The sequence below is a fragment of the Hippopotamus amphibius genome, chromosome 9 (assembly GCF_030028045.1).
Source record: "Hippopotamus amphibius kiboko isolate mHipAmp2 chromosome 9, mHipAmp2.hap2, whole genome shotgun sequence".
NCBI lineage: Eukaryota > Metazoa > Chordata > Mammalia > Artiodactyla > Hippopotamidae > Hippopotamus > Hippopotamus amphibius.
Genome location: NC_080194.1, coordinates 112,803,344 through 112,828,671, shown reverse-complemented (window position 1 = coordinate 112,828,671; position 25,328 = coordinate 112,803,344). Strand labels below are relative to the sequence as shown.

At 53.0% G+C, this 25,328-nt stretch overlaps 1 protein-coding gene across 6 annotated transcripts; it reads left to right on the top strand.

Moving 5' to 3' along the window:
- Positions 1-5,123: 5,123 nt before the first annotated feature.
- Positions 5,124-25,326, top strand: FBXL19 (F-box and leucine rich repeat protein 19). 6 transcript variants are annotated; one of them, XM_057748049.1, is made up of 11 exons: positions 5,124-6,038; positions 7,313-7,513; positions 8,903-9,046; positions 9,169-9,255; positions 9,349-9,567; positions 10,059-10,091; positions 11,353-11,864; positions 19,261-19,424; positions 19,514-19,675; positions 24,441-24,659; positions 24,768-25,325. In XM_057748049.1, the coding sequence occupies exons 2-11, from the start codon at positions 7,337-7,339 to the stop codon at positions 24,944-24,946; spliced, it is 1,896 nt and encodes a 631-aa protein (XP_057604032.1). In that variant the 5' UTR covers positions 5,124-6,038; positions 7,313-7,336; the 3' UTR covers positions 24,947-25,325. The 6 variants fall into 6 exon arrangements, with proteins under 6 accessions (XP_057604032.1, XP_057604031.1, XP_057604033.1 ...); XM_057748048.1 differs by having other exon boundaries at positions 10,059-10,220; XM_057748050.1 differs by lacking the exon at positions 8,903-9,046 and having other exon boundaries at positions 10,059-10,220; positions 24,768-25,326.
- The last annotated feature ends 2 nt before the right edge of the window (positions 25,327-25,328 follow it).

Genomic DNA, 25,328 nt, shown 5'->3' with positions numbered 1-25,328 from the left:
CGATCACATTCTTTAAAATATACACTTAAAAGAGTAATGACTTTATCATATTCATTAAAATGATACCTGTTCATTATAAAAATTCAAGCAAACCAGAAAAAAAAAGAAGAAACTAACAAACTACCCTAGTTCACCACCCAGAAACAGTCATTACTGCATCAACATTTGGGGAACCTCAATCTAGACATTTCATAGGCAAAGAAAGAGAAAACATTTATAACAGTTCATACTATATGTCCTATTTCAAAACAAAAACATGTTTAACTTTATTTGAATTTAACAGAAAAAAAGGAAAGGAAATGTAACTGAAAGAATGATGGAACTTCAGAGAAATGTTTCTTCACTACAAGTGACATTTATTTCTTAAAATTTTTAATTTTTTATTAAAAATGTTTAAAACGGAAGTACAGTTGGTTTACAATACTGTTAGATTTTGTTGTACAACACAAATAACATGTTTTCATATAATATTCCTCTAAGGTTGAGAAAATATTTTGAAAAACATGAAGGATGGACTCATTATCTATTAATCACTTATTTTAAAAGTAGATGCTGCTAGTTGACTAATGGCATTGGCCGCTTCCAATTAACTTCTAATATTTCTCTCACTTTCTTCCCCTACATCATTTTTGTTGGTTATATTATTATTTTTAGTTTACTAATGTTTATAACCTTTATAGTATATTCTGCAGCCCTGATTTCCTTTATTGTTTAGTCTTAGATCAATATTTAAATATTTTCAATGTTTTTCAACATATCCTTTCATTTTGACTCATCTCTTAGTTGGCTAGGTTTTATCTCCAAATAGCTTTTTCAAGAAAGGATCATGGCCTTTCCATTCTACCTGGAGAGGAATCCTCTGTGTTGTCCCTCGTTTCTATAGTAACTTAAGGGGAAACTTACAAAAAAATTTTTTTTAAAGTTTCAATTGTGGTAACAACAACAACAACAACAAAACATACTATTCACCATCTTAAAAAGGGAAGCTTTTACAGTATCCAAAGCCCTTGCTGCAGGAATCCACTTAGAGCATTCATCTCAGCTCCCAGTTAGAAGGGTACATCTCCAAAAAGAAATGTGATATTATCTACATGATAAATCTGGAGAGGTCTGGGAAGAAGTTTCTATCGGCAACACAGACGAACAGTAGAAGCTCAGCAACTGTTGATATCAGATCCACCTGGGACACTGGCCAATGATCTCTACTGAAGTGTCCTGTGACTACCTGAAGTCACACCCATTGCTGGATGTTTTACTTCTGGAGTCTTTTAAATTAATTACTTAATGCCTGCATTTGGGTCTTCATTGCTGGGCTCGGGCTTCCTCTAGTTGTGGCGAGTGGGGGCTACTCTTCGTTGCAGTGCTTGTGCTTCTGCAGTGCGTGGGCTTCTCGGTGCAATGGCTTTTTCTGTTGCCGAGCACAGGCTCTAGGTGCGCAGGCTTCAGTAGTTGTGGTACACCGGCTTGGTTCCTCTGAGGCATGTAGGATCTTCCTGGACCAAGGATCGAACCCACGTCCCCTGCATTGCCATGTGGATTCTTAGCCATTGCACCACCAGGGAAGTCCCCCCAGGGTTCTTAAACGAAATGTGTAAATAAAGTGCACAGAAGACAAACATTTTTGCACAAACAAAAAGGGTCTCATGGGTGCTGTATACCCTGAGTTTGCTTATGTCTGAGAAGGTCTGACCATTGTCTTTATATTTTAATATCAACATGGCTGGATTATAGTATTTTCAACTCATGTTTTAAGTATATACAAATAATATCTGCTCGTGGTAAAAATGTCAAACTGCAGAGTAGGTTATAAAGTGAAAAGTAAAAGTTTTCCTCTATCTCTATATGTAGTCTCACTCAGCCATCTCCCTACCCAGCCAGCTGGGGTTTCAGGCCCAGCACCTGGCACTGAGGTGCTCTACACAGTGTAAGAAGTGGTCTTGACCTTCAGTAGGCTTTTGTTCATGTCTCAGTTAATGAAGTGGTGCCAATAGTGCTTATGTTAGGACTGAAGCAAGATGGGTAGGAACTGTGCTGATCTAGTGAGTACATGCCTTATCCAAAAGGGGCAGCCAAGGACTTCCCTGGTGGCGCAGTGGTTAAGAATCCACCTGCCAATGCAGGGGACATGGGTTTGATCCCTGGTTTGGGAAGATCCCACACGCCACACAGCAACGAAGCCCGTGCGCCACAACTACTGAGCCTGTACTCTAGAGCCTGCCCACCACAACTACTGAAGACTGTGTGCCTAGAGCCCATACTCTCCAACAAGAGAAGTCACCCAAATGAGAAGGCAGCACACTGCAATGAACAGTAGCCCCCACTCACCGCAACCAGCAAAAGCCCACCCACAACAATGAAGACCCAGTGCAACCAAAAATAAGATAAATTTTTAAAAAAGGGAGGTGGGCAGCCAGCTCTTCAGCTCCAGCTGTTTCTTGTTCAAGGAATGCAGACTCAGTGTTGCTGGATTTCAAGTAAAAGGAGAAATCTGTGGTTGCTCTGCCAAACTTAACACACACAGGGCTGGACCTGATCAGTTGGCGGATGCTGCAGTTGCTCTGAGGATGGGCTCTGGAGTCTTGGGTTTGAATCCTAGCTCTATCCCTCATCCATTTCCAGTTTCCTCATCTATAGAATGGGATTCTACCTCATAGGATTCTTGTAAGGATCAAATGAGATACTGAAAGCACAGAACATATGAGACAGACTCTTCATAAAGCTTATAATGTAGGGGAAGAGTCAAACGAACCTCATCTGGGAATTACACACATGAAGGCTTCACTGGAACAGAGAAGGATGAATACTTAATTGGGCGCAGCAGTGGGAAGGGTAGAAAGGGCCTAACAGGCAGAGGGACCAGTTCCAGAGAAAGCCCTGAGGCAATCATGCAGACCAAAATGAAAGCAGTGAGGACATAGAGGACATAATCTTCTGGGAGCCAAGGATTTCCTAACTGATAAGTGTGAGCTCGAAGGAGTCTCAATTCAGCCTGAGACCAGTCCCTACAAATTTAGGACTTCACATCACACTGGCCTGCGTTAACTTCCCTGACAGAAAAACCACACCCACCAAGTCTTCCGCAGGGCCCTCTAACCCTCTCCTCTCAAACGCAGAACAGAGGGGTAAGTACAGGGGTGTAAAGTGAGTAGTTTTCCAGGCAGAGGAGGAAGATCAAGAGGGCAGGTAAGAAGGCACAGAGGTAGGAAGCAGTCCCATTTGCTTTGGCGGCTGAGGTGTTGGCGGGGCGGGGGGCGGTGTGTGTTGGGCGGGGGTGCCGCCTCCAAGACTGGCTGGGCAACTTGCAGCGCCCACAGGTTGAGGTTGAGGAATCTGGTCAGTCTGTCGGACCTCAGTCAAATGGAGAATGGGCGCCCCCTGGGAGCAGTACTTGGTAGTGGACACAGGAGGACCCAGATGAGGAGCGGTGGAGCAGCAGGGGGTGCGGCTCAAGATGGGGTAGACTGCCTGCCACAGTTTTCTTCTCACAGGAGCTAACTCCTTCCGGGATGATGGATGCCTGGGATCCCAGAACAACTGGACTGGAAGAGACCTCGAAAAAGGACCTACCAACGCGTGCCCCGTGTCAGGCCCTGAGCTGGGCATTTGCGTGAACATTGTCTTAAACACTCCTAACTCTGCTTCGAGGTAGGTATCGTTATCCCCATTTTTCAGATGAGAAAAATCGAGGTTTGGTGACTTCCCGAGAAGGGGCGGGGATTTTGTATGACTCCATAACCTTTTTCCTGGAGCTGTCACGACTTGGAAGCTACCGATTCTCTGAGGTTTGGGGGAACAAGCATCGGGTGTGAGGCGCCGAAGCTTTCAAGGGACAACAGCGTAAAGGCAAGAATCACGCCTCCCTTGTCGCCACAATACTGATTACTGTTGCTTTCCTTTAAGAGCCTTCCCCTGAAAGATGAAGTCCTCGCCACACGGGGAGGCGGATATTATATATTCCTGGATCGCCCGGACGTCTTTCTCCCTCACTCGCATTGATCCCCACTGGTGACATAAATTCTCACCCTCCGCTAGCCAATGAAGGCATGAAACTACATTTCCCAGCAGGTCGTTCAGAAGCGGGTGGCGGGGAGAAAAGGAAAGACTCTCCGTTTCCGTCCGCTCTCAATCGGCCGTGTGGGCCGTGATGCACATTTCAACAGCCCACGTCTTTTCTCTGTAGAGCTAAGGCAGGGACTACGTCCCCCAGCAAGCACAGGCGCAGAGGGCGAGTGCTGGGCCGCCATTTTTGTTGTAGTCCTTTCCCCCGTTTCCGAAAGGAGTAGCCTTGGCGCATGGACTACAAATCCCAGGCCGTCGTCTCCCCTTTCCTTCGGCCGCCATCTTTGTTGGTAGTCCCGGCCCCTTTCCCCTTCCATTGTCTCCACCAAAGATAACACAGGGGAGCCGGGAAAACTGCAACTCCCGTCAGGCTCTGCGCCAACGCGAGGGGGGATTTCGGTATTACAGGCGGGCGAGGTGCCCAAGGTGGTAGAATGAGGCGATGCGAAGAGGGTAGGGAGCCTGCCATCTTTATGGTAGTCTCCTTATCCTCCTGGTTCCGCCATTCTTAAGGAATGCTAGAAGGCTAGAAAACTACTATTCCCATCGCACCTCATAAGATCGACAATTAGTCAGGTGTCCGCCCCTCTTCCGCCATCTTGCTTGTAGTCTTCGTTCCTTTTCACCTTTCCATTGTTCCTGACGAATAGAAATGGCAGCGGGAAGGCAGCAGATGGACTGCGACTCCCGTCAGGTACCACACACGCGGAGGGTTGTGGACAGGAGGGCGTGTGACTGCCTGGGAAGGAGGTCGGGCCGGGGGAGAAGGCCATCTTGTTTGTAGTCATCGGTCCGGCTCCTCTATGCTCTGCAACGGGGAGACTCGAGGCAACCGGACTGTAACTCCCGGCCTCCTCAGCTCCCGGTTTGGCACGTCCTCCGCCATCTTGTTTGTAGTCCTCGCTGGCGCCAGCATCCCATTGTTCTCACAGTAGCACGAGCGTCCGCAGGACTACTACATCCGTCGTGCCCTGCGCGTGTTAGTCCTGGAAAGTGGAGGTGTGGGGGAAGGAGGGGGCAGGGGGCGGGGTTCCTCTGGGAGAAGGAGGGAGTAAAGAGGAGGAGGAGGAGGGAAGGAGGAGGGAGGGGAGGGGGAAGAGAGGAGGAAGGAGGAAGGAGCTCAGGAGGGATGAGAGAGGCGGCCAGGGCCCCGGGCCGAAGCTGCGTGGGGCCGGGGGACCAAGGGGGCTGAGGCACCCCAATTGCCCCCTCCCCCTTTTCCTTCCCTCTTCCATCCTTTCCTTCCACCCTCCTGCTTGAGGAAGGGGATTTATTCAAATTTTATTTAAATCGCTATCTCCGGAGGGTCGCGCGCTGGGGGGAGGGGGGAGGGAGGGGGCGCGCGCAGGCTGGGGGGGCGGGGCCGAGCAGCTTCCTTCACCCCCCTCTGCTCGCCCCGTGGCAGTGAGGGCAGGGGGCCGCAGACCAGGGACGGGCCCAGGGGAGGGGGGCAGGTTACAGGGACCCCCCCCTCCCCGGGAACCGGCGGTGGGCGGGGCTTGAACCCCGGAAACGGTGGGGGGCCCAGGCCTGGCCCTGAACCCCTGGGCAGTGGGGGCCGGGAAGGGGCCAGTTAAAGGGCCGGGGGCGCTGGGGAGAGGCGGGGCGGGGTGGGGGGAGGGGAGCTGGGACTCGGACCCCCGAACTGAGTGGGACCCGGGCAGAAGCTGTGCACCCTGCGCCCGAGGAGCCCCCGTTGGCCTGGGGGGGCTGAGGGACTAAGCCCCCCAGAGCAGGACCTCCCCCTGGAAGGGCCGCGCCGCAGCCCGTGGGAGGGCCTAGCCCCCGGCGCCCCCCATCTCCACTCGCCGCCGTCCCGGCCTCCGCCGGAGGGAGGGGCCGAGCGCCCTCGGGGGGCCGTGGACCCCGGCGTTCTGAGCGTTTCGCGCCCCGCGCCGCCCGGCCCCCCCGCCGCCGATGGCCGCCGACCCGCCGGGAGCTGCCGAGAAGGGAGAGATGGCTCCCGGGACACGTGTGAGGTGGGTTCATGCGGCTCCTCCTCACCCCCAGACCTGGGCAGCTCCTAGTCCCATTCATCCTCAGCCCGGCCTCTCTACCTTACCCGCCCCCAGCCTCACCCTCTCTTTGCTCCAACGTCCTCACCTCCAGCCCTCCTTCCTGTTACCTCTCAACCCTGGGGAACTGGCCTTGCTTCCTAGACCCTGCTTCCCCTTGCAGACCCCCATCCCCGCCTGCAGTCGCCGCCCTCCAAGGCCCCTCCCCCCATGGATGGGTCTGGAAGTCCCTGGAAAGGGGGAAGCTGGGGTAAGACTCTGGCCATGAAGAGATCCTCCAGGCCTGTTGAGTCTGTATGGGATCTTGGAGGATCTGGTTTCCATGAGAAGAGGAGCCCAAAGGGATTCTAGACAACTAGGGATGGAAAGCAGCTGGGGGGGGGTGGAGAGTGTTGGGGGGAGTGGGCGCACATGTAGGACTGAACCCATCTTGAGTTCTGTGGACGTGTCAGGCTGGATTCTAGGATCCCAGGGAATCTGGGAAATTGCCCAGGTTGACCTGAGAGACCCAAGAGGAGGCTGTCTTAGAGCAGACGGAGCTCTGTGGGGAGCAGAGGAGTTGAGATTTGGGGCTGAGGAGGGTCTCTGAACGCTGGGAAGTTGGGCAGCACAGTGAATCTTTAGGGATTGGGCTGGGGGAGAAGGATCCCACTGAATCCGGTGAGGAAATCTAGGTTTTTAGGGGAGGAGAGATTGGGTGTTAGTAGCTTATGAGAGAGAGAAGAGAGGGAGTAAGAAAAGTCTGGAGCTTCCACCCAGGAATCTGTGGGTATTTGGAGGTAAATCTGGGGCATTTTAGGTTGGAGAGAGCATGAGATGGAGCACCTTTGGGTAACGGGAAGAGCTGGGACATATCTAAGGTAACTCCGCAGACAAGGAGCCCCTAGCTTTCCAAGGAGCTTTGCCGTGGGGGATGTCAGTGGAGAGGGCCCATGTCGCTCTCAGTGTCCTTCGTCCTCCCTGGGTTAGGCAAGGGGGCACTGAAGTAGTGTCAGAGCAGGAGTGAGGTCAGGAAGCCAGTTCTCAGGGCTGCCAGAGGAGCCAGGTGAGCTGCTTCATGGGGAGAGCGGCCTAGCCTAGAGGGAGCGGTTCCCCTCACCCCTGCAGGAGAGGCACCTCCTTGTTCCTTGTCTCCCCGGGTAGGAAGCCAAGCTGCCTAGGAGTGGGGGGAGCTGCCAGGAGTCTCCCCGGCCAGGGCCCCAGCGGGCCCCCCTGACCTTGCCACCCTCCACCCACAGCCCTCGGCGTTGCTGACGCCCCCAATGTCGTCGAGCAGCCGGGGGCCGGGGGCCGGAGCGCGCCGACGCCGAACCCGCTGCCGCCGCTGCCGGGCCTGTGTGCGAACTGAGTGCGGGGACTGCCACTTCTGCCGAGACATGAAGAAGTTCGGGGGGCCCGGGCGCATGAAGCAGTCGTGCCTGCTCCGGCAGTGCACTGCTGTGAGTTCTGCCCCCACCGCTGTGGGCACACCTGGGCTCCGGGCACCCTTCCCCAGCCAGCCCCAGCGCCTTTCTGGGTGGCTGGTGGTGACTCCCTAGGGTGTAATGTAAAGTTGCTGTTTGTTCACTCATTCATCCACTGGCTTGTTCAGATCCTCGCCAGGCCCATTTTTGTCCTCAGTTTCAAGCCCAGGCCAGTGTTAGGGTGCACAGAAGAATGCATCCTGCTGCATACCTTCACGCTTTTCCCACCTTTCAGGGGCATAGACCCACAGGATGCTCGGGCCCTCTTGTGCCACTTCTCAGAGCTGGCGCTGTGAATAGGTCTTTGCCTTCTTTTGGCCTCCTTTTCACCTGTCGGGGTGATCTTGGATTTGAGGCCAGTCTTACCCACTGTGTGACCTTGAGCAAATCACTTTGAACCTCAAGGTATCTACTCTGTGAAATGTTTCCTTTGCTGCGTTGTAAAGGTTAAACAGCATGGGTACGAAGGTACCCGCTACCAGGCCCAGCATACAGTAGGTATCCAAGAAACGTGGCTTTCTTCCCACCTTCCTCATCCTTTGAGCTTCCTGGGGCTCCCGAGAGTGGTCCTTCCCCAGGAGCCATGAGGAGCCAGCTACATCCTGTGTCCCCCCTCATGCCACCACCTCCCTTTTTTCCTGCAGCCACTCTTTCCTGGTTGGTCTTGTTACCCCACAGCTCCTCCCGTTTCTTCCTTTGTCCCCCAACCTTTGCCTCACTTTCCTTCCTTCTTTCCCACCTGCTGCTTCCTTGAGCCTGCCTCACAACCGTCTCGATTTTCCTCACTTATTTTCCCAAAGTCATATTATCTGAAGGCTGCTCTCCTTTCCCTAGGACCAGCCAGCTTGCCTTTAGTGTTCCCAGGGGTCTTGTCAAAACGGGGTTCATGGTGGGATCCAGGGCAACCCTTGCACTGCCTATCGAGCAAACTCAGAATCACCCCCAAGCCGCTTCTGTGTTCCCTCCAGTCCTCTCTGAGTATTGTCACGTTTGCCTGTAGTCTCCCTCCTTTCCCAAAGCTAGCTACAATTTCAGGGTCACACAGGCCCTGGATCCAAATGCAACAATCACAATGGTGATAACAACTGTGTGTCAGCTGTCTCTTCTGCATTATCTCATTTTCTTATGACAGTCCCACAAGGAAAATATTCCTAGCCTCATTTTACAGATGGAGAAACAGAGACATAAGGAGGTTAAATCAGTTGCTCAAGGTCATACTGCCAGAAAGGAGCTAATTCAGGAACTGACTTAGCTTGGCCCATGGGTTCTGAACCTCATCCAGCAGCTAGCTGGGATCCCCAGAAAGAAGGGTCTTTCTCCTGTTGCTTACTTTTGGGGTTCCTGACGCCCCTTCTCCCCCGACAGCCTGTGCTCCCACACACAGCTGTATGCCTCTTGTGTGGGGAGGCTGGGAAGGAGGACACAGTGGAGGGAGAGGAAGAGAAATTTGGTTTGAGCCTCATGGAGTGTACAATCTGCAACGAGATCGTCCACCCTGGCTGCCTGAAGGTGATGGCCCCGGGGACCCTGGAGGCTGGGTTGGGGCAGATTGTCGGGGAGCAAGGAGGTGGAGTAGGCTGCCTCTTGAGTTTGCTGGCACCTGACATCCACTCCTTGCCCTCTGCCTACAGATGGGGAAGGCTGAGGGTGTTATCAATGCAGAGATCCCCAACTGCTGGGAGTGCCCTCGCTGCACCCAGGAAGGCCGGACCAGCAAGGTAGGGGCTGAGGCTTGGGTGGGTGCCATGCTCGGGGTAGGTGGGAGGTTGGAGATCTGTGCAGAACCTAACCCCCAGCTTCCATCTCCCCAGGATTCAGGTGAGGGACCAGGCCGCCGCAGGGCTGACAACGGCGAGGAGGGCGCCAGCCTGGGGAGTGGATGGAAGCTGACGGAGGAGCCGCCGCTTCCACCACCCCCACCCAGGCGCAAGGGTCCCCTACCTGCTGGGCCCCCCCCAGAAGACGTGCCTGGGCCCCCTAAAAGAAAGGAGAGGGAGGCAGGGAATGAGCCCCCTACCCCAAGGAAAAAGGTGAGCCAGGGAGCATGCTCACTAGGCCCAGCCTAAGGGATTCTGGGAGCTGTAGTCCTGTTCCTTTTGTGGGGGTGGGTGGGTGTGTTGCTTCATGGGTTTCCCCCAGGGGTTTTTGGGAGATGTAGTTAGGGAGTTGGTGGGAGGATGGCGCGTGCTCAGTGTGGTGGAGAGGTACAGGTGAGAGGCACATGGCACTGGACAGGGAAGCTTTGGGTGCTTTAGGGAGGAGGGAGAGAGCATGCTCAAATTAGCTGCTGCAGAGAAGGAAGGAGGGGCTGGAAAGGGCCTGAGGGGGAAGAAAGAGGAGAGGAGAGCATGCCCAGTGAGCCAAGACATTGGTTACAAGGTGAGCATGCTCAGAGTTCTCCCTGAGATGGGGGCTTCTGGGATTTGTAGTCTAAGAGGAGAGCCTAGCTCTTAGTTTTCTGGACAATGAGGGGCTAATGGCATCTCTCCTTTTCCCTCTTATCTCCCTCTTGCTCTGGTAGGTGAAAGGAGGCCGAGAGAGGCACCTGAAGAAGGTGGGTGGAGACGCCTGCCTCCTCCAAGGATCGGACCCAGGCGGCCCCGGCCTTCTGCCCCCCAGGGTTCTGAATCCGAGCCAGGCTTTCTCGTCCTGCCACCCTGGGCTCCCTCCCGAGAACTGGGAGGTGTGCCGGGGACCTCCTCCCTCCCCTTCCCACCTTTCCTTGCCCCACCCTCCACCCTGAAGACAGAAATCTGTTCCTTCTTGCCTACCTTGTCCTGCCTCAGCCTCACTTAGCCACGATGGGCATTTGGGCCCTTGGGAAGAGTAGAGGGGGAGAGTGGGTTGGGACCAGGCCACAGAGCCCTGGATTTCCCAAGAGCCCTTGGGGTATCGTCTGACCCATTTGCCTTGTTTTTCCAAACTTTAAAGTGGAAAGAACTGGGTTCAGGTCTCTGTTCAACCACTGACTCCCTGATTGGTCTTGGCAGATTGTCAGCTGCTCTGAGCCTCAGTTTCCTCATGAGTAAAGTGGAGATACTACCTCCCTTACCCCATCTGTGCCACAGACTTTTTAAATGACATTAAATGAGCTTTGTAAACTGAAAATGTATTAGATTCAAGGGAAATAAGGCCCAGAGAGGTCTAAAGACTTCTCCAAGGTCACACAGCAAAGCTAGAATTCAGATGTCACTTCGCATGGACACACTGAACAACAGGGCCTGCCTGATTGCATTCAAATTCTGCCCCTGCCATTTGTCAGTTGTAACCTTGGGCAAGTCCCATAATCTTTCTGAGCCCAAGTTTCCTCATGTCTAAAGAGTGGCCCAAGTTGCCACTCCATCCATGGACTGTGAGGATGTCATGAGTCAGCCAGGATGGGAGGCTCTGCCCAGGGCCAGACGATCACTGTTACTCTCACATCGTTGATGAGATGCTTGAAATTGTCTGGTCCAGCGTTGTAGACGATGAGAAAGGGGCTTCCCAAGGTCACACAGAGAATTGATAGTCAAGCCACTACTCAAAACTGGATCTGTAACTGTCCTCCACTCCTCACTGCTTTCGGAAACTCATGAGCTATTGAGACCTATAAGACTTTTAATTCTTTGGATCAGCGCCTTCACGTGACAGATAAGGAAAGTGAGAAGTCCAAAGAGGGGCATGGCTTGACTGAGGCCTCATGGCCCTCAGGAGCAGAGCCAGTGCTGAAACTTGGGACTGTCCCTCGGGCCTTTCATCCCTTGGTGACTCCTCAAGGGTAGGGGGGTGGGGAGGCTTGTGCCAGGCCCTAGAACAGCCTCCCTCTCTCCCTGCAGAAACCAAAGCCACCTTTGGCCTCTGCTGAGGGCCCAGCGGTCCCGTCCCCATCACCCCAGAGGGAGAAGCTAGAGCGTTTCAAGCGGATGTGCCAGCTGCTGGAGCGGGTGCCTGACACCTCCTCGTCCTCGTCAGACTCCGACTCGGACTCCGACTCGTCAGGCACATCCTTGAGTGAGGACGAGGCTCCTGGGGAGGCCCGGAATGGGCGACGGCCAGCCCGGGGCAGCTCAGGCGAGAAGGAGAACCGCGGGGGGCGGCGGGCTGTGCGCCCTGGCGGTGGGGGGCCCCTCCTCAGCTGGCCCCTGGGCCCCGCCCCCCCGCCCCGGCCCCCACAGCTGGAGCGGCACGTGGTGCGGCCCCCACCTCGGAGCCCCGAGCCCGACACGCTGCCTTTGGCTGCTGGATCCGACCACCCCCTGCCCCGCGCCGCCTGGCTTCGTGTCTTCCAGCACCTCGGGCCCCGAGAGCTATGCGTTTGCATGCGAGTCTGCCGGACTTGGAGCCGCTGGTGAGTGGCCTGGACAGGCCTGGGTTCGGTTGCCCACGTGCTCCTCACTTGCTGTGTGACCTGCAGCAGATCCGTGAGCCTCTCTGGGCTTTGTCTTGTACTGATAATGCTTCTGTAGGATGTACGTACTGTAGTGTGGTACGAGGGTGAGTCAAAAAGTATCCACACTCTGGCAGTAGAATTTATTTTAATTAACTTTTAGAAAAGACAGATACGTCGTTTTTCGACAGCCTCCTTGCTTTTCAATACACTTTGTCTGTCTGTCAACAAGCTTTCGTATTCCCTCATTAAAAAGTGTTTTAGGCTGAGCTGTGAGCCACGAACGCACTGCTGGCTTCACTTCTTTATCAGAAGTGAATCTGGCTCCTTCTTGATGGCTAACTCTTGTGCGACTTTCCTTGAACTCTGTCTGTTCATACACACTTCTTCATGACAAAACACCTCCATACTGCGCGCAGTCTTCGATAAATAATGGTACCAGGTACACCCGCAGACCACAAAAAACAAATCACGGCCCGCTGCTCTTCTTTCGTGCAAATCACAAGCGGGCATCCATTTTTGCTCGCATTGCAGTTACAAGTGAACGGATGTAACACGTTCACGCCTGCACAGCAGTGACTGAGGAGACAGTAGCCTTGAACAGAATGCGCTGGTAAGACAGTGAGGCCAACAGAAGTTTTCATGTAACCGGAGTGCGATTAATTTTTGACTCACCCTCGTACTTCCATATTGACTGTGCACAGGCTGTTTTTTACTTATGAGTGCACCGACCCCTCACAACAACTTTGTCAGGGTTATCCCCTTTTTCAAGTGAAGCTGAGGTCAAGGTCACATGGAGAGGAAGCAGTAGAACCATGGAGTTGAACCCAGTTCTTCTGGTTCCAGAACCTTTGGTCTTAATGACTGTCATGACGTGTTTAATATGTGCTGACGGCTGTTCCTACATCATCTCACTTGCTTTCCACAACTACTGTCCTCTGCTGAGGGCAGTCTCATTATTGATCCCACTTACACATAAGTAAGCCCTTTGCTGGACTTCCCTGGCGGGCCAGTGGTTAAGACTCCGTGCTTCCACTGCAGGGAGATCAGGTTCGATCCCTGGTCAGGAAACTAAGATCCCGCAAGTTGCGCAGTGTGGCCAGGGGTAAAAAACAGAAATCCCTTTGCTGAGCGGCCCCTGCCCTTCCAGAGGCAGCCATATTTGGGCCTCCTGATTCTGCTTGGAACTTTGCGGCCCGGGGCCGCCACCAACACCCTCTGCCTATCCTCCTTCCATCTCCCCATTGCTTCCTGAGTCTTGTTTTTACAGAAATGTTGGTCATCTTCCCAAACCCCTGGTCTTCCTCTTTGCTCTTGTCCCCCCAAACCCCCCCACCTCTCCATCAGACTCCTACAACACTCCCCCCTCTCCCCACCCCCACCCCCCCACCACTAGCACTGAAAGACATAGAGAGGCTTTCTGCATGTTGACAAGCCTTCATTCATTTTCATGTTCCCATGAAATGTTCGGGGCAGATACTGTATCCATTTTATCTTCATGTTCTCAGCACAAGACAAAGGGTAGTGTAGGTGCTCAAAAAAACCATTTTATTAAATGACTAAATCCAGGCTCTTTCCCAGGCCCTTACTTACGGGCCAGGCATCCTGTTGGCCACTTTGCAAACATTAGCTGATGTGTTCCTCATAATAACAGCCCTGTGAGGGGAGGGCATGAGGGATACCCGAAGTCACAGTGCAGTTAGTGACTGACCTCAACCCCCAGCCCTTTTCCTAAGGATTTGGGTGTGTTGTTCATACTTCCTGGTCTCTGTGGAAGCTGTAGCGCTAAGAAGAGGGGAAGGTAGGCTCTGGAGGTAAATTTCCCATAGTTGAATCTTTCTCTTCCTCTGATGAGTTGTATGCTATCAGGTGAGTTCCTTAACTTTCTATGCCTCAGTTTCTTCTTCTGTTAAAACAGGGGAATCAAGGCACTTACTGTGTGGTGTTCTTGTGAGCTAATATATGTAAAGAATTGAGGACAGTACTTAGGAAATAGAAACTTCTCAGTGCCTTAACAGCAATCATTATTACTCACTCAGCTATAGATATTTACTGAAAGCACAGACTTTTACATCCTCAGAACACAGATCTGTGCCCTGGAAGAGCTCCCAGTCAGCCTGTAACATAGAAACAAATAGTTACAGCAGTTGCTGGGGACCACCACTCCTGCCAGCCCTGTGCTTGGCACGTGGGGTCCAGAACCTGAAGAGGACCTGATTTCTGCCTCAAGTGGAGACTTGTGACTGGAGGTGGACGAAGCAGAGAAGCTAGACTGGACGGTGGTTTCCAGCTTGGGCCCTGGAGTCTAGCACCCGTGGGTTTCATCACCTGTGACTCCTGCACTTCATGGATGAACGGCCATGGGTGGATAGCTCTACCTATCAAGCCCTCAGTTTTCTTGTCTATAGTATGGGTTCATATCAGTACCTCGTAGGGATGAAATGAGGTAGCTCTTGCCATACACTTAGCACAGTACCTGAAGGGTGCAAGACACTCAATAAAGCGGTGGCTTTGGATGGAAAGGAGGAGGATGGGGCAGAGCAGGGGCCTACGGGGGGCACAGTGACACCCATCAGGCGGTTCTGCCAGCCTAAGCCCAGAAGCCGGGGCAGTGGGGATGCACAGCAGGGACTGGAGTTGAGAAATTTTTAAGAGGCAGAGTGGCTCGGATTTGGTGACTAAATGTCTGTGGGGGCAGCAGGGTGACTCTCAGTTGAGTTTCTGGGCCATGAGCCTGGGTGGACAGCAGTGCCATGGCCCAGGCTTGGGAATACTGAGGAGGGGCAGGTTCCAGGGGAAAGCCAAGAGCTCAGATTTGCCATGTTTGGTCTGAAAGGCCTTCGGGCCAGTCAGGAACAAACAGGAGAGCACCTGGATGTACAGGTCTGATGCTTCAAAGAAAGATTCAAGTTCAGGAGTTTTTAACCTATTGGTAGCGACTTCAAGGAAGACGGCAGAAATCAGAATGTCAGCATTTGTGAGTTAGAGAAAGAACAGCCAGAGAGATATCAAGGGCATGAGTGTGTCCTGAAGGAGAGAGATTGAGGAAGGAGTGAGTGATGAACAGGGCCGGGTGTTGATGAGAGGTCAAGGACCAGAAGTGGCAGTTGGATTTCACTACATGGCGGCCTTGGTATCTTTGGCTATGCTACATGGGGGTGAGGATACTGGAGCGAGGTTGCCTGAAGTTGAGGTTGGACTTGATCTATTCGCTCTCTGCTGTGTCCCTAGTTTCTAAGACACCAGGCATACAGTAGGTACTGAAAAAACACTAGTCAAGTGAGAGAATGAATGAAAGTGAGGAAATCAGGATGGAATGTGGAAAGAGGTAGTGAGGGTGGAGCGGGATAGAAATTTCTAGGTGGGAGAGCAGGAAGTTGCAGGCTTTCCTGTCTGGTGGCTTCCATTTTCTCTTGGAAACGGGAGGCTAGGTGATGTGCCCAGGCGAGGGAAGGGCAGGCGGGCAGGTGAGGCCTGGGGGAGTTGCTGAGTCCCGGGGAAGAGGGTTGGGACTTTGGAGGAAATGAGCAGGGGAGGGACTAGACCCCAGGGTCAAGGCAGGTGGGGTTGGGAGTAAAGACTTAAAGGTGGACCGATTGGAGGACGGCGGTGGCAGCAGGGAGCCCAGAGAGCTGAGAAGGAAGAACTGGCTTCGATTAGAGCCCAGGAGGCTGTGAATTCCTTATAGGGGGCAGTTTGGGCTGGTCCAGCTCTGTGGCCCCAGAGGGCCTCTGCAAGAGGGAGGTTTCAGACTCGAATATGGGAATTTGGAGGGGGCTTAGTAGGGTGCGGACCTGGTCAGGGGTGTCTGGAGTCTAGGGGAAAGTGAATGGGGTAAGGCAGCTGGACATCAAGCTCTGCCTCCTGTGGGTTGACAGATGCCTTGGCCTCAGACTTTTTCTAACCTCTTGCCTAAGTGTCATTCTCTAATCTAGAAAGAACCTGCCTATGGCTCCCTATCACCCTCACAGCAAACTTCCACGGTCCTGTTGGACATTTGGACACGAACAGTGGCTGCACTGTCTCCCTTTCTTTTTTTTTTTAAACATCTTTAATTTTTTTAAGTCATTCATTTAAAAAATGGAAGTATAGTTAATTTACCCTGCCTTCATTTTTGCAGCAAACCTTTGAAATAAGTGCTGCCTTTACCCCATTTGGAAAACGGAGGCCCAGAGAGAGCAAGTGATTTGTCGAAGGTCACTGAAAGCACAGAGGTGGCAGAGCTGGGATTTAGATCCCCACAGCTCACCTCTGAGCTCTGTGGCCACAACCCTCCAGCCTGGCATTCCAGCCTTCCTTGCCATGGCATCCCTACCCTGGGCCTCCTCTGCAGCCTTACCGCTGCTTCTTCTCCACTTCAGAGTTCAGGCCCTCGATCCAGACCAGCTTGGTTTACGACCTGGCTCTGCTACCACATAATAGCTGGGGGACCTTAAAGAAGTCTCTTAGCCTCCCTGGGCCTCAGTTTCCTTACCTCTAAAAGGAGATCATAGTATTTACCTCCTAGGGCTGTTGTGAGGTTAAGTGCTTAATGATGAACACTAGGTGTTAGTGCTAGAGTCACTGTCATTGTCATTCTCGTTGTTAAGATGAGATGATGAATTGCCTTTGTTCCTGTTGCCTCAGGTTCTCAGAGCTCTCCGTTTTCTCTCTGTGCACTGGGCCTGGATACTGGTTCTTCCTTAAAGTCCCAGATGAAGCATCATCGTCCTGGGAAGCTCCCTTCCCAGTTTATCCTTGACTCTTTTTATGTCCCTTGTTGCCTCAGTTACTGTGGACTTGGCTGTCTCCCCCTTGTTTTCTCACTGTTCCATGCCTGGACACTTAGTATCAGTAGGGCCCTCAGTGACATGTTGGCTGCCTCTCTGAGGTTTAAACCCATTGTTCTGGTCATCCAAGGGCAAAGGGACAAATTAGCTAGATCCAGGAAAAGTCAGGAGAGACTTCCCGGAAGAAGAAGCACTGGAGCTGAGTCCTGAGGGATCTGGGATTGGTTGGCATTTCCATCAGAGGCACACATGTGCCAAAATGTGTGGGCACCAAACAGCATGTGTCTATAGGCAGGCAGGTGGTTTGGCCTGGCTCTTGTGGCAGACGATACAGAAATAGTTGGTGACCTGTGTGTTCCCCCAGGGGCAAGGGTTCACTTCTAGCCATGGAAGATCCAGGAGGGCTTCAAGGTGGTGGTGGCAGTTGAGCTAGAACTCAAGACTGGGTCAGAGTGCGCAGAGAGGTTTTGCATGGAGCAGGATTTCACTGAGTGGTTGGAGAAAAGGGGCAGGAACTAGGGGTAGAAGTTGGGTTGACGGTGGCTTGTTTTGGGTTTTGCTTTTTTCCTTTTCCTTTTTATTTTTTTATTATTTTTAATATTTATTCATTCATTCATTCATTTTAAAGCTGCGTTGGGTCTTTGTTGCCGCACACGGGCATTCTCTAGTTGCAGTGAACAGGGGCTACTCTTTGTTGAGGTGCACAGGCTTCTCATTGTGCAGGCTTCAGTAGTTGCGGCACGTGGGCTCAGTAGTTGTGGCACACAGGCTTAGTTGCTCCGAGGCATGTGGGATCTTCCTGGCCCAGAGATCAAACTCATGTCCCGTGCATCGCCGGGCAAATTCTTAACCACTGTGCCACCAGGGAAGTCTCCCTTTCCTGTTTTAGAATTGGAGAGATTTGCAAATGTTTATTGGTTGAGTGGATGGAACCAGGAGAAGGAGGGGCTAGAATGCCAGAAGAGAGAGGAAATGGTAGGAGGCGGTGGGTATGACAGAGGGGAGGAGGTGTCCGGATTGAAGCCTTAGTATCTGTGCTTCCAGCTTTCCCTAAAATGTCACCAAGGGGCTCCGGACTGTGTCTGGCAGTTGTAAGTGGCGCAAAAACATCATGGCTTCATTCTTCTTTTAGTTTTGAAAAGGAAATCTCTCTATTGGGTGTTAGTATATCTTCAACACCTTTCTAATACTTATCTCCCTGTTTAACAAGAATTCTTATCTGGTAGCGGAAAGCCACAGCAACACCTAGCTAGAACTTAATAACCCTGGTCTGTTTTTATGGTGTTTATTTCCAAGCTTAAGGTATTTATGTGAAACAATACAGGTTTTAAGTGCAAAGAGGGGAATCAATTTAAAGATAAATTCATGTTCTGCAGATAAGACGATAGCGAATGATTGGAGCTTGGGCACCACTGCCCCAGCCCAGGGCTTCTTGAAAGGAAAGCCTCCAGAATGGGGGCTGGTAGGGAGGGATGAGACAACTTCCTGGGTCCCCCCTTCCGCTGCTGCTTCTGACGCCGGTCTTCTAGCCCAGTGGGAATTTCCTGACATGGCTTTGAACTACTGTACTAGAAGAAACTTTTCAAACTGAGTCTCGAGGAGCTTTAGTGTCACTACAGAGTATTAGTAGATTACCTTGGGAGAGATGGGGAAGGGTTCCCTGGTAAAAGAAGTTTGGGAAGCCCCTCTTCAGGTCACTGCATGTTGAACTACTCAAGGCTCTCAGAAATACTGGGATCAGGATCAGACAAACGTGTTTCACTTTGTTCAGGCCTCATTCATCTTTGTAGTTTCAATACCTGGGACCCACTAGACCTTCCATAAATGCTGATTGAGTGAATAAATGGGAAGCCATAAATGAGGTGTGTGGTAGGGGGTGCTCTGTGGGAGCTTGGAGTGCATCACCCTGGTTGGCATCATCCGTTCCTGCAGCAGATGTGCAGCAGGTAACCTTGCACCTGGCCTGGAGCTGGCTGCTGAGGGGAAGAAGCCAGGGCTGCCCTTGTGGAGCCTCCATTCTAGTTGGAAGGATACAGTATCAAGAGAGAAACTAGGGCTGAAAGTCAGGCCTTGGGCAGCTGGTCCTCAGGGTGGGCAGACACCGTGGATTGAGGGCAGAAATTAGTAGAGGATGAGGAGTGCCCACAGCCACCGTGACCTAGTGAGAAGCCCAGGTAGGGGATGGGGGCGCTGCTGATAGACCTCTTTGGGCCTCCATCAGCTACAGTGTGTAGGGGGTGTGTGTGTCTTTGCCCAGATGCTTTAGGAGCTGTAAGGCCCACCGCCTATAGTAACTACATTTGATCTTACAACCACCTGTGGGCAGGCCGTGTTGTGTTATAAACAAGCCCTGTGAGGCTCAGCGAGAGGAATGGACTTGCCCAAGGTCTCACATCCAATTAGTGATGGAATTGAGCCCTAAACCCAGTGCTCTTGGCCTGGGTCCTGGGGCTTTCTGCCCCGCCTGCTGTTTTGTATGGATGGGAGAGAGCTGGGGTGAACCGGTTATTAATACGGGGTGGGGGGAGGAGTGTGGGCTCCCGGAGAGCTGAGGACTCAGGTCTCTGTCTCCCCCTTGTGGCTGACAGGTGCTACGACAAGCGTCTGTGGCCTCGAATGGACCTGAGCCGGCGGAAGTCACTGACCCCGCCCATGCTTAGTGGTGTGGTTCGTCGCCAGCCTCGAGCCCTGGACCTCAGCTGGACAGGTGTCTCCAAGAAGCAGCTCATGTGGCTTCTGAACCGACTGCAAGGTAGTGGCGGGTGGTGAGGCGGGACAGGGTGAGGAGGAGGACAGACCTGGGATGGAGCCCTCCTAGCACCAGTTTCCCAATGCCTCCAGGCCTGCAGGAGCTGGTGCTCTCTGGCTGCTCCTGGCTCTCCGTCTCTGCCCTGGGTTCAGCCCCACTGCCGGCCCTGCGGCTCCTCGACCTCCGCTGGATCGAGGATGTTAAAGACTCCCAGCTCCGAGAGCTGCTGCTGCCTCCGCCAGACACCAAACCAGGTGCAGCCTCTGTTGGCTCCTCTGTAGAAGGGGTCGGACAAGGTGGGGCTGTGAGGCCTCCAAGGTCCCTTCTGACTCCTGCTGGCTATTAAAGGATTGGAAGAAAGCACAGGACACAGGAGTCTGAGTAGACAGGCCCTGCTTGGCCGTGGTTCATTCATTTGCTCTCCTGCTGTGTGATGGGTCCTGTGATCTGAGCCGAGGGAACAGGATGAGAAGGATGTAGCCCCTGCCTTCCAGCGGGGTGATAATGGTGTGATGAAACACAGTAGACGACAGGAGGATGACACGGAATTCTGGGAGAAGCCAGGGGATTGGGAGTGAAGTCTCTAGGTGTGGCGGGCACTACTGGAGAGAGCCTGCTCCAAAGGGAGCAGGGTGACCGCTGTGGAAAAATGCAGGCCCGACGTAGCTGCGCAGTCCATTTGTCAAGAGGAGCCAGAAATAAGGATTTTCTGTGAAATATCCTGCTTTTTAAATGATGGCAATTAATTCAGATTCTATTAAAATTCACGTGTGGACCCAGCAAAAATATGACTAAGCAGCAGATTTGACCTCTAGATCCTCTTGCCCTACAGTAAAAGGATAAGGATTTTCCTGAGGGAGCAGAGCAGAAAGAGGGAGCCAGTTGACTTGAGAGGTTGTGTGGAGGTGGTAGCTTCATTTCCCAAGGGAGACTAGCCACCTCTTTACCTGGTCAGACCCAGGTCCCCCCCTGTCAGGTAAAGTCAGCTTTAGGGCACACATACTCTGGGCCCAGCCCTGTGTAGGGCCCTGGAGACCTCAAACTGAGTCAGACCCATTCCCCACCCTGGTGGAACCCCAGTCACGCAGAAGAGAAGAGACTGAGAAGTAGAAGGTTATGGCGTGATGTGGTGAGGGCTGTAGTCGTGGGGGTGGGGGTTGGGGTGGGCAGGAGGGCAGTGAGAGAAGCCCTCCTTGTGGGGCTGCTATGTGAACTGAGTCCTGAAAGGGACAGGGTTTTCCCAGGGAGTGTGAGGCAGGAATAGCAGTTTTGTGGGATGTGAGAACCATATTGGCAAAGGGGGATGCTGGGACCTGAGGCTGGTCAGGTGAGCACAGGTCTGGTCACTTTGGGGGTCACACAGAGGTGTAAGGTGGGGGCATTGAGGCCTGGAGCTCTTTGTGTAGCTCTAGCCAGGAGATGGGCTACTCAAAGCATCTTCTCTGGCCCCCACCAGTCCGTTCTCCATAGTGAAGCCAGGAGAACTATCCAGACGGTCAGATCTGTCCATGTCACCCCATGCTCTACACTTGTTCTTGTTGCTCCCTGGTGCTCTTTGGATGAAGATTGGTATTTTACCACAGTCGATAAGGCCTGGGCTGGCTCCCACTGACCTATGCTGTCCTTACACTTCAGCCACCTCGGCCTCCTTGCCCTTTACTCCAGCCCCAGGGCCTTTGCCCGTTCCTCTTTGCCTAGAATGCTCTATCCTCCTTTGCCTGATGAAACCTAATCATCTTTTAGGCCTCAGCATAAATGTCACTTCCTCCTAGAAGCCCTCCATGATCTTATTCCCCCTTGAGATTAGAGTCCCTCTTCCAGAGAACAGTCCCCTCCCAGCATATCACTGTACAGTTGTGAAATGATTTGATTAAAATCTGTTTGTTCCCACAAGATTCTTAAGCTCCATGAGGGCAGGGACTGTCTGCTCACCCCAGCACCTTGCTTTCACAGCTCTCTCTTTCACGGCTCCCTTCTTCCCACCCCATTCCCCTCCACAGCAGCCTTGGAAGGGGAGTAGAGGAGGAATTAGGATTCTTCCCATTTTCTGGATGAGGCCCCAGAGGCCCAGAGGGGTTGAGTGATGCTGTAAGTCACACAGGCAGAGCCAGACCTGAGCACCCACCCACCGCCCACTCTTACTGGAGTTGGACCAAGCATTGCAAACAGTGCGTTCCATGAGGTGAGAAAGTGCCAGTCATCTGGCAGACTGACTCCATCTCCTCCTGCTTCACCTCACTTCAGTCTAAGCCCTTTTATCAGGAGCTTGCAAAGGTGAGCCACCCAGGCCTCTAAGGCCTAAATGCTCACTGGGACTCTACCTTTATCATCTTGGCTCCCTGGCTTCTTGCAGCATTCCTGGAGCAAAACGGAAAGTTTTCCTACTTCCTTGCTTTTGCCCCTGCTGTTCTCTGCCTGGCTCTTCTTCCCTCCCCCCTCCCCTCTCCGCATGTTCAAATCCTTGAAGGCCGGCCTCAGTGAAATCCTCCCCGATGCCCACTTCCCCCATCCCAGCCACACGCAATGTCTCTTCCCTCTACGGGCTTTTAGCTGTGGCCCAAGGTTGAGGGCATCTGCAGATGTATCCCCTCTGCAGGCTCTCAGCTCCTCAAAGGAGAAAAAGAGGTAGAATTCAGAGCTTGCCAAGTCAGGTGCCCACAGACTGGGTGGCCTGGCAGATTGCGGAAGTGGTGGGCTTGGCGCAGGACGTCAGGGAGGACACCACCCAGCGTCAGCATCATTGTCAGGTGAAAGGGGAGCCCAGTGATGACAGATCTTACAATCTTTTGAGGAAAAGCTCCATATCAAGATTCCTTTGTAAAAATGTCCTTTTGGGAATTCCATGGCAGTCCAGTGGTTAGGACTGCACACTTTCATTGCTGGGGGCCCAGGGTCAATCTCTGGTCGGGGAACTGAGATCCTGCAAGGTGCATGGAGCGGCCAAAGAAAAGAAAAGAAAAAAAAAGTCCTTTTATGTAGCGTCAGTGATTAAGAAAATTTTTAGCACTATGCAGACACCGTAGAACACTTGTGTAGGCTAGTTTCCTGACTTTGTGACATCCGATCTAGTTTATTTAGGGACTAGGCTGGTGCCTGGGAAGCAGATAGCACTGTGGTAAGAGTTTGGACTTGAGTCACAAGCCCTGGTGTCCTGGCTGTGTTAATTCGTAGTCATGTGATCTTGGATAGGTTGCTTAATGATTTTTTTTAATGAATTTATTTATTTATTTATTGGCTGCATTGGGTCTTTGTTGCTGTGCTCGGGCTTCCTCTAGTTGCCAGTAACGGGGCTACTCTTCGTTGTGGTGTGTGGGCTTCTTATTGCGGTGACTTCTCTTGTTGCAGAGCATGGGCTCTAGGTGTGTAGGCCTCAGTAGTTGCAGCATGTGGGCTCAGTAGTTGTGATTCGTGGGCTGTAGAGCACAGGCTCATTAGTTGTGGCACACAGGCTTAGTTGCTCTGCGGCATGTGGGATCTTCCCGGACCAGGGCTCAAACCTGTGTCCCCTGCATTGGCAGGTGGATTCTTAACCACTGCACCATGAGGGAACTCCTGATTGCGTAATGATTTAAGCCTCAGTCTTCTCATCTGTAAACAGGAGTGATGATCAGAGAACTTGTCTCCCAAGGCTGTGGTTCTTAAAGTGTGGTCTCTGGACCAGCAGTTCAACATCACTAGAAGACTTGGGCAGTTTTTTTTTTTCTGGTGTTGTTTTTTCCTTCGGCCACACTGTGCAGCATGCAGGATCTTAATTCCCCAACCAAGGATCGAGCCCGTGCCCCCTGCAGTGGTAGCACGCAGTCGTAACCACTGGACCACCAGGGAATTCCCTGGAGAACTTGTTAAGAAAATGAACTCTGAGGCCCCACCTTACACTATCTAAACTCTGGGGCAGGGCCACAATCCCAGCTGCCCAGGGAGATGCAGAAGCCTATCTAATCGGAGAGCCACTGGCCTAGGGGCAGGCAGCCACTTAGCCGGTGTCTGGTGCTGGCCCACTGGCCCATGGTGCGTGCTCAAGCAACAGCTGCTGGCGCACCAAAGGCATTTAGTTAAAAAAAACCAAAAATGGAAATGTGGGATTCTGGTAGATACAATAAATGGAAAGCTTTGGGTGCAGAGATGAGGGTTGGGAGCTTTTCTACCCCAGAGATGGAGGAAGAGGAGGCCTCCAAGCTCAGACTGGAAAGCCAGGGACCTTAGCCAGACAAGGGATTGAGCACAGGTGGCCCCAGGCAGAGTTTCTCAGAGAAGGGTCCCCTGTGGAGTTTGGCCCAAGTGTTTGGTGGGGAGGAGAGGAGTTTGTAGCTGAGACAGGGGTGAGACCTTGTAGGAACTGGAATGTTCTACCAAGGAGATTGGACTTCTCTGAGATGCCCTTGGAGAGTTTTTAGCAGAGGAGGGATGCGGCCCCATTTGTGTTTGAGAACGGCTTTCTTTGGATGAGTGAGTGAGGAGTCTGGGTCAGGAGTTCAGGCAGGAGTGGTGTTGCCCCGTGGTGACAAAGGAGGATGGAGAGAAGGGGATCCAGGTGGGGGCTGCACTGATCGTGGAAGGACAGGGATGTGCCAGAGGAGCTGCGGGGGATGTCATATATTGAATGAGTGACTGTATATTGAGCACCTGTGTTCCAGTTCCTGGGCATAGAGCAAGAACAAGACAGACAAGAGTTTCTGCCTTCATGGAAATGACATTCTGTTGGGACAAGAGAAAAAATATGTCAGATGGTGAGAAAAAGAGGGGGAAAGTGCAGCAAAGGGGTTTGAGTATGAAGAATGTTACAGTTTCAAATGGAGTAATCATGGAAGGCCTCCCTGAGGAGGCATTGTGAGCAATGGACAGATGAAATGATGTCAGATTGTGTGGGTTTGAGGGAGAAGAACAAGCCGCGAGCCACGCAGAGAACACAAGTCGAGGTTCCCTTACAGTGGAAGCAGGTGGGGAGGGATGAGTGTGGAGACGCAGCTGGTGCGGCGATGGGAGCAGCTAGGAGTGCTGACCTCTTCTCTGCCTGCCCAGGGCAAACGGAGAGCCGTGGGCGGCTGCAGGGGGTAGCAGAGCTGCGCCTGGCTGGCCTGGAGCTGACGGATGCCTCCTTGCGGCTCCTGCTGCGCCACGCACCCCAGCTGAGCGCTCTGGACCTGAGCCACTGCGCCCACGTTGGGGATCCCAGCGTCCACCTCCTCACGGCCCCCACCTCCCCGCTCCGAGAGACCCTGGTACACCTCAATCTCGCCGGTAAGCGTGGTCCGTTGTCTGTCCATCCTGCTGGCGTCTTGGTACCTGTGGTCTGTGCCTGCCCCCTACTCACCTTCCTGGTCTCGGCTGTCATTGCCCCGTCCCCAGGTTGCCACCGCCTCACGGACCACTGCCTCCCGCTGTTCCGCCGCTGCCCGCGCCTACGTCGCCTAGACCTGCGCTCCTGCCGCCAGCTCTCACCTGAAGCTTGTGCCCGGCTGGCAGCCGCCGGGCCCCCTGGCCCCTTCCGCTGCCCAGAGGAGAAGCTGCTTCTCAAGGACAGCTAGTTGGGTGCCCCCCACCCTCCCCCAGGACTCATCAGGAGCCTGGACCTCAGGCCTTCATTTCACCCCTGCCAGGAGGCCAGGTTACCCACCTCATGACTTGGGATACCTGAGTTTTATGACTTGGGATTCCTGCCCAGGGACTTGAGCCAGCCTCCCCCCTCTCTACCCCCTGCACTGATATCTCTGGGGGTCTCTCCTTCCCATCCCCTCCCCCTTCCACCTGCTTCATTGTCCATCCCCTGGGGGGAGTGGGTCAGAGGTACTGGGGGTGCTGAGCCAAAGGGATGGTGGGAGGGGGGTCGAGGTGCAGGTTTGAGGGAGGGAGAATGGGGAAAGTGTATCTGCACACAGGATACTGGGAGCCAAGGGGCTGGGGGAGGTG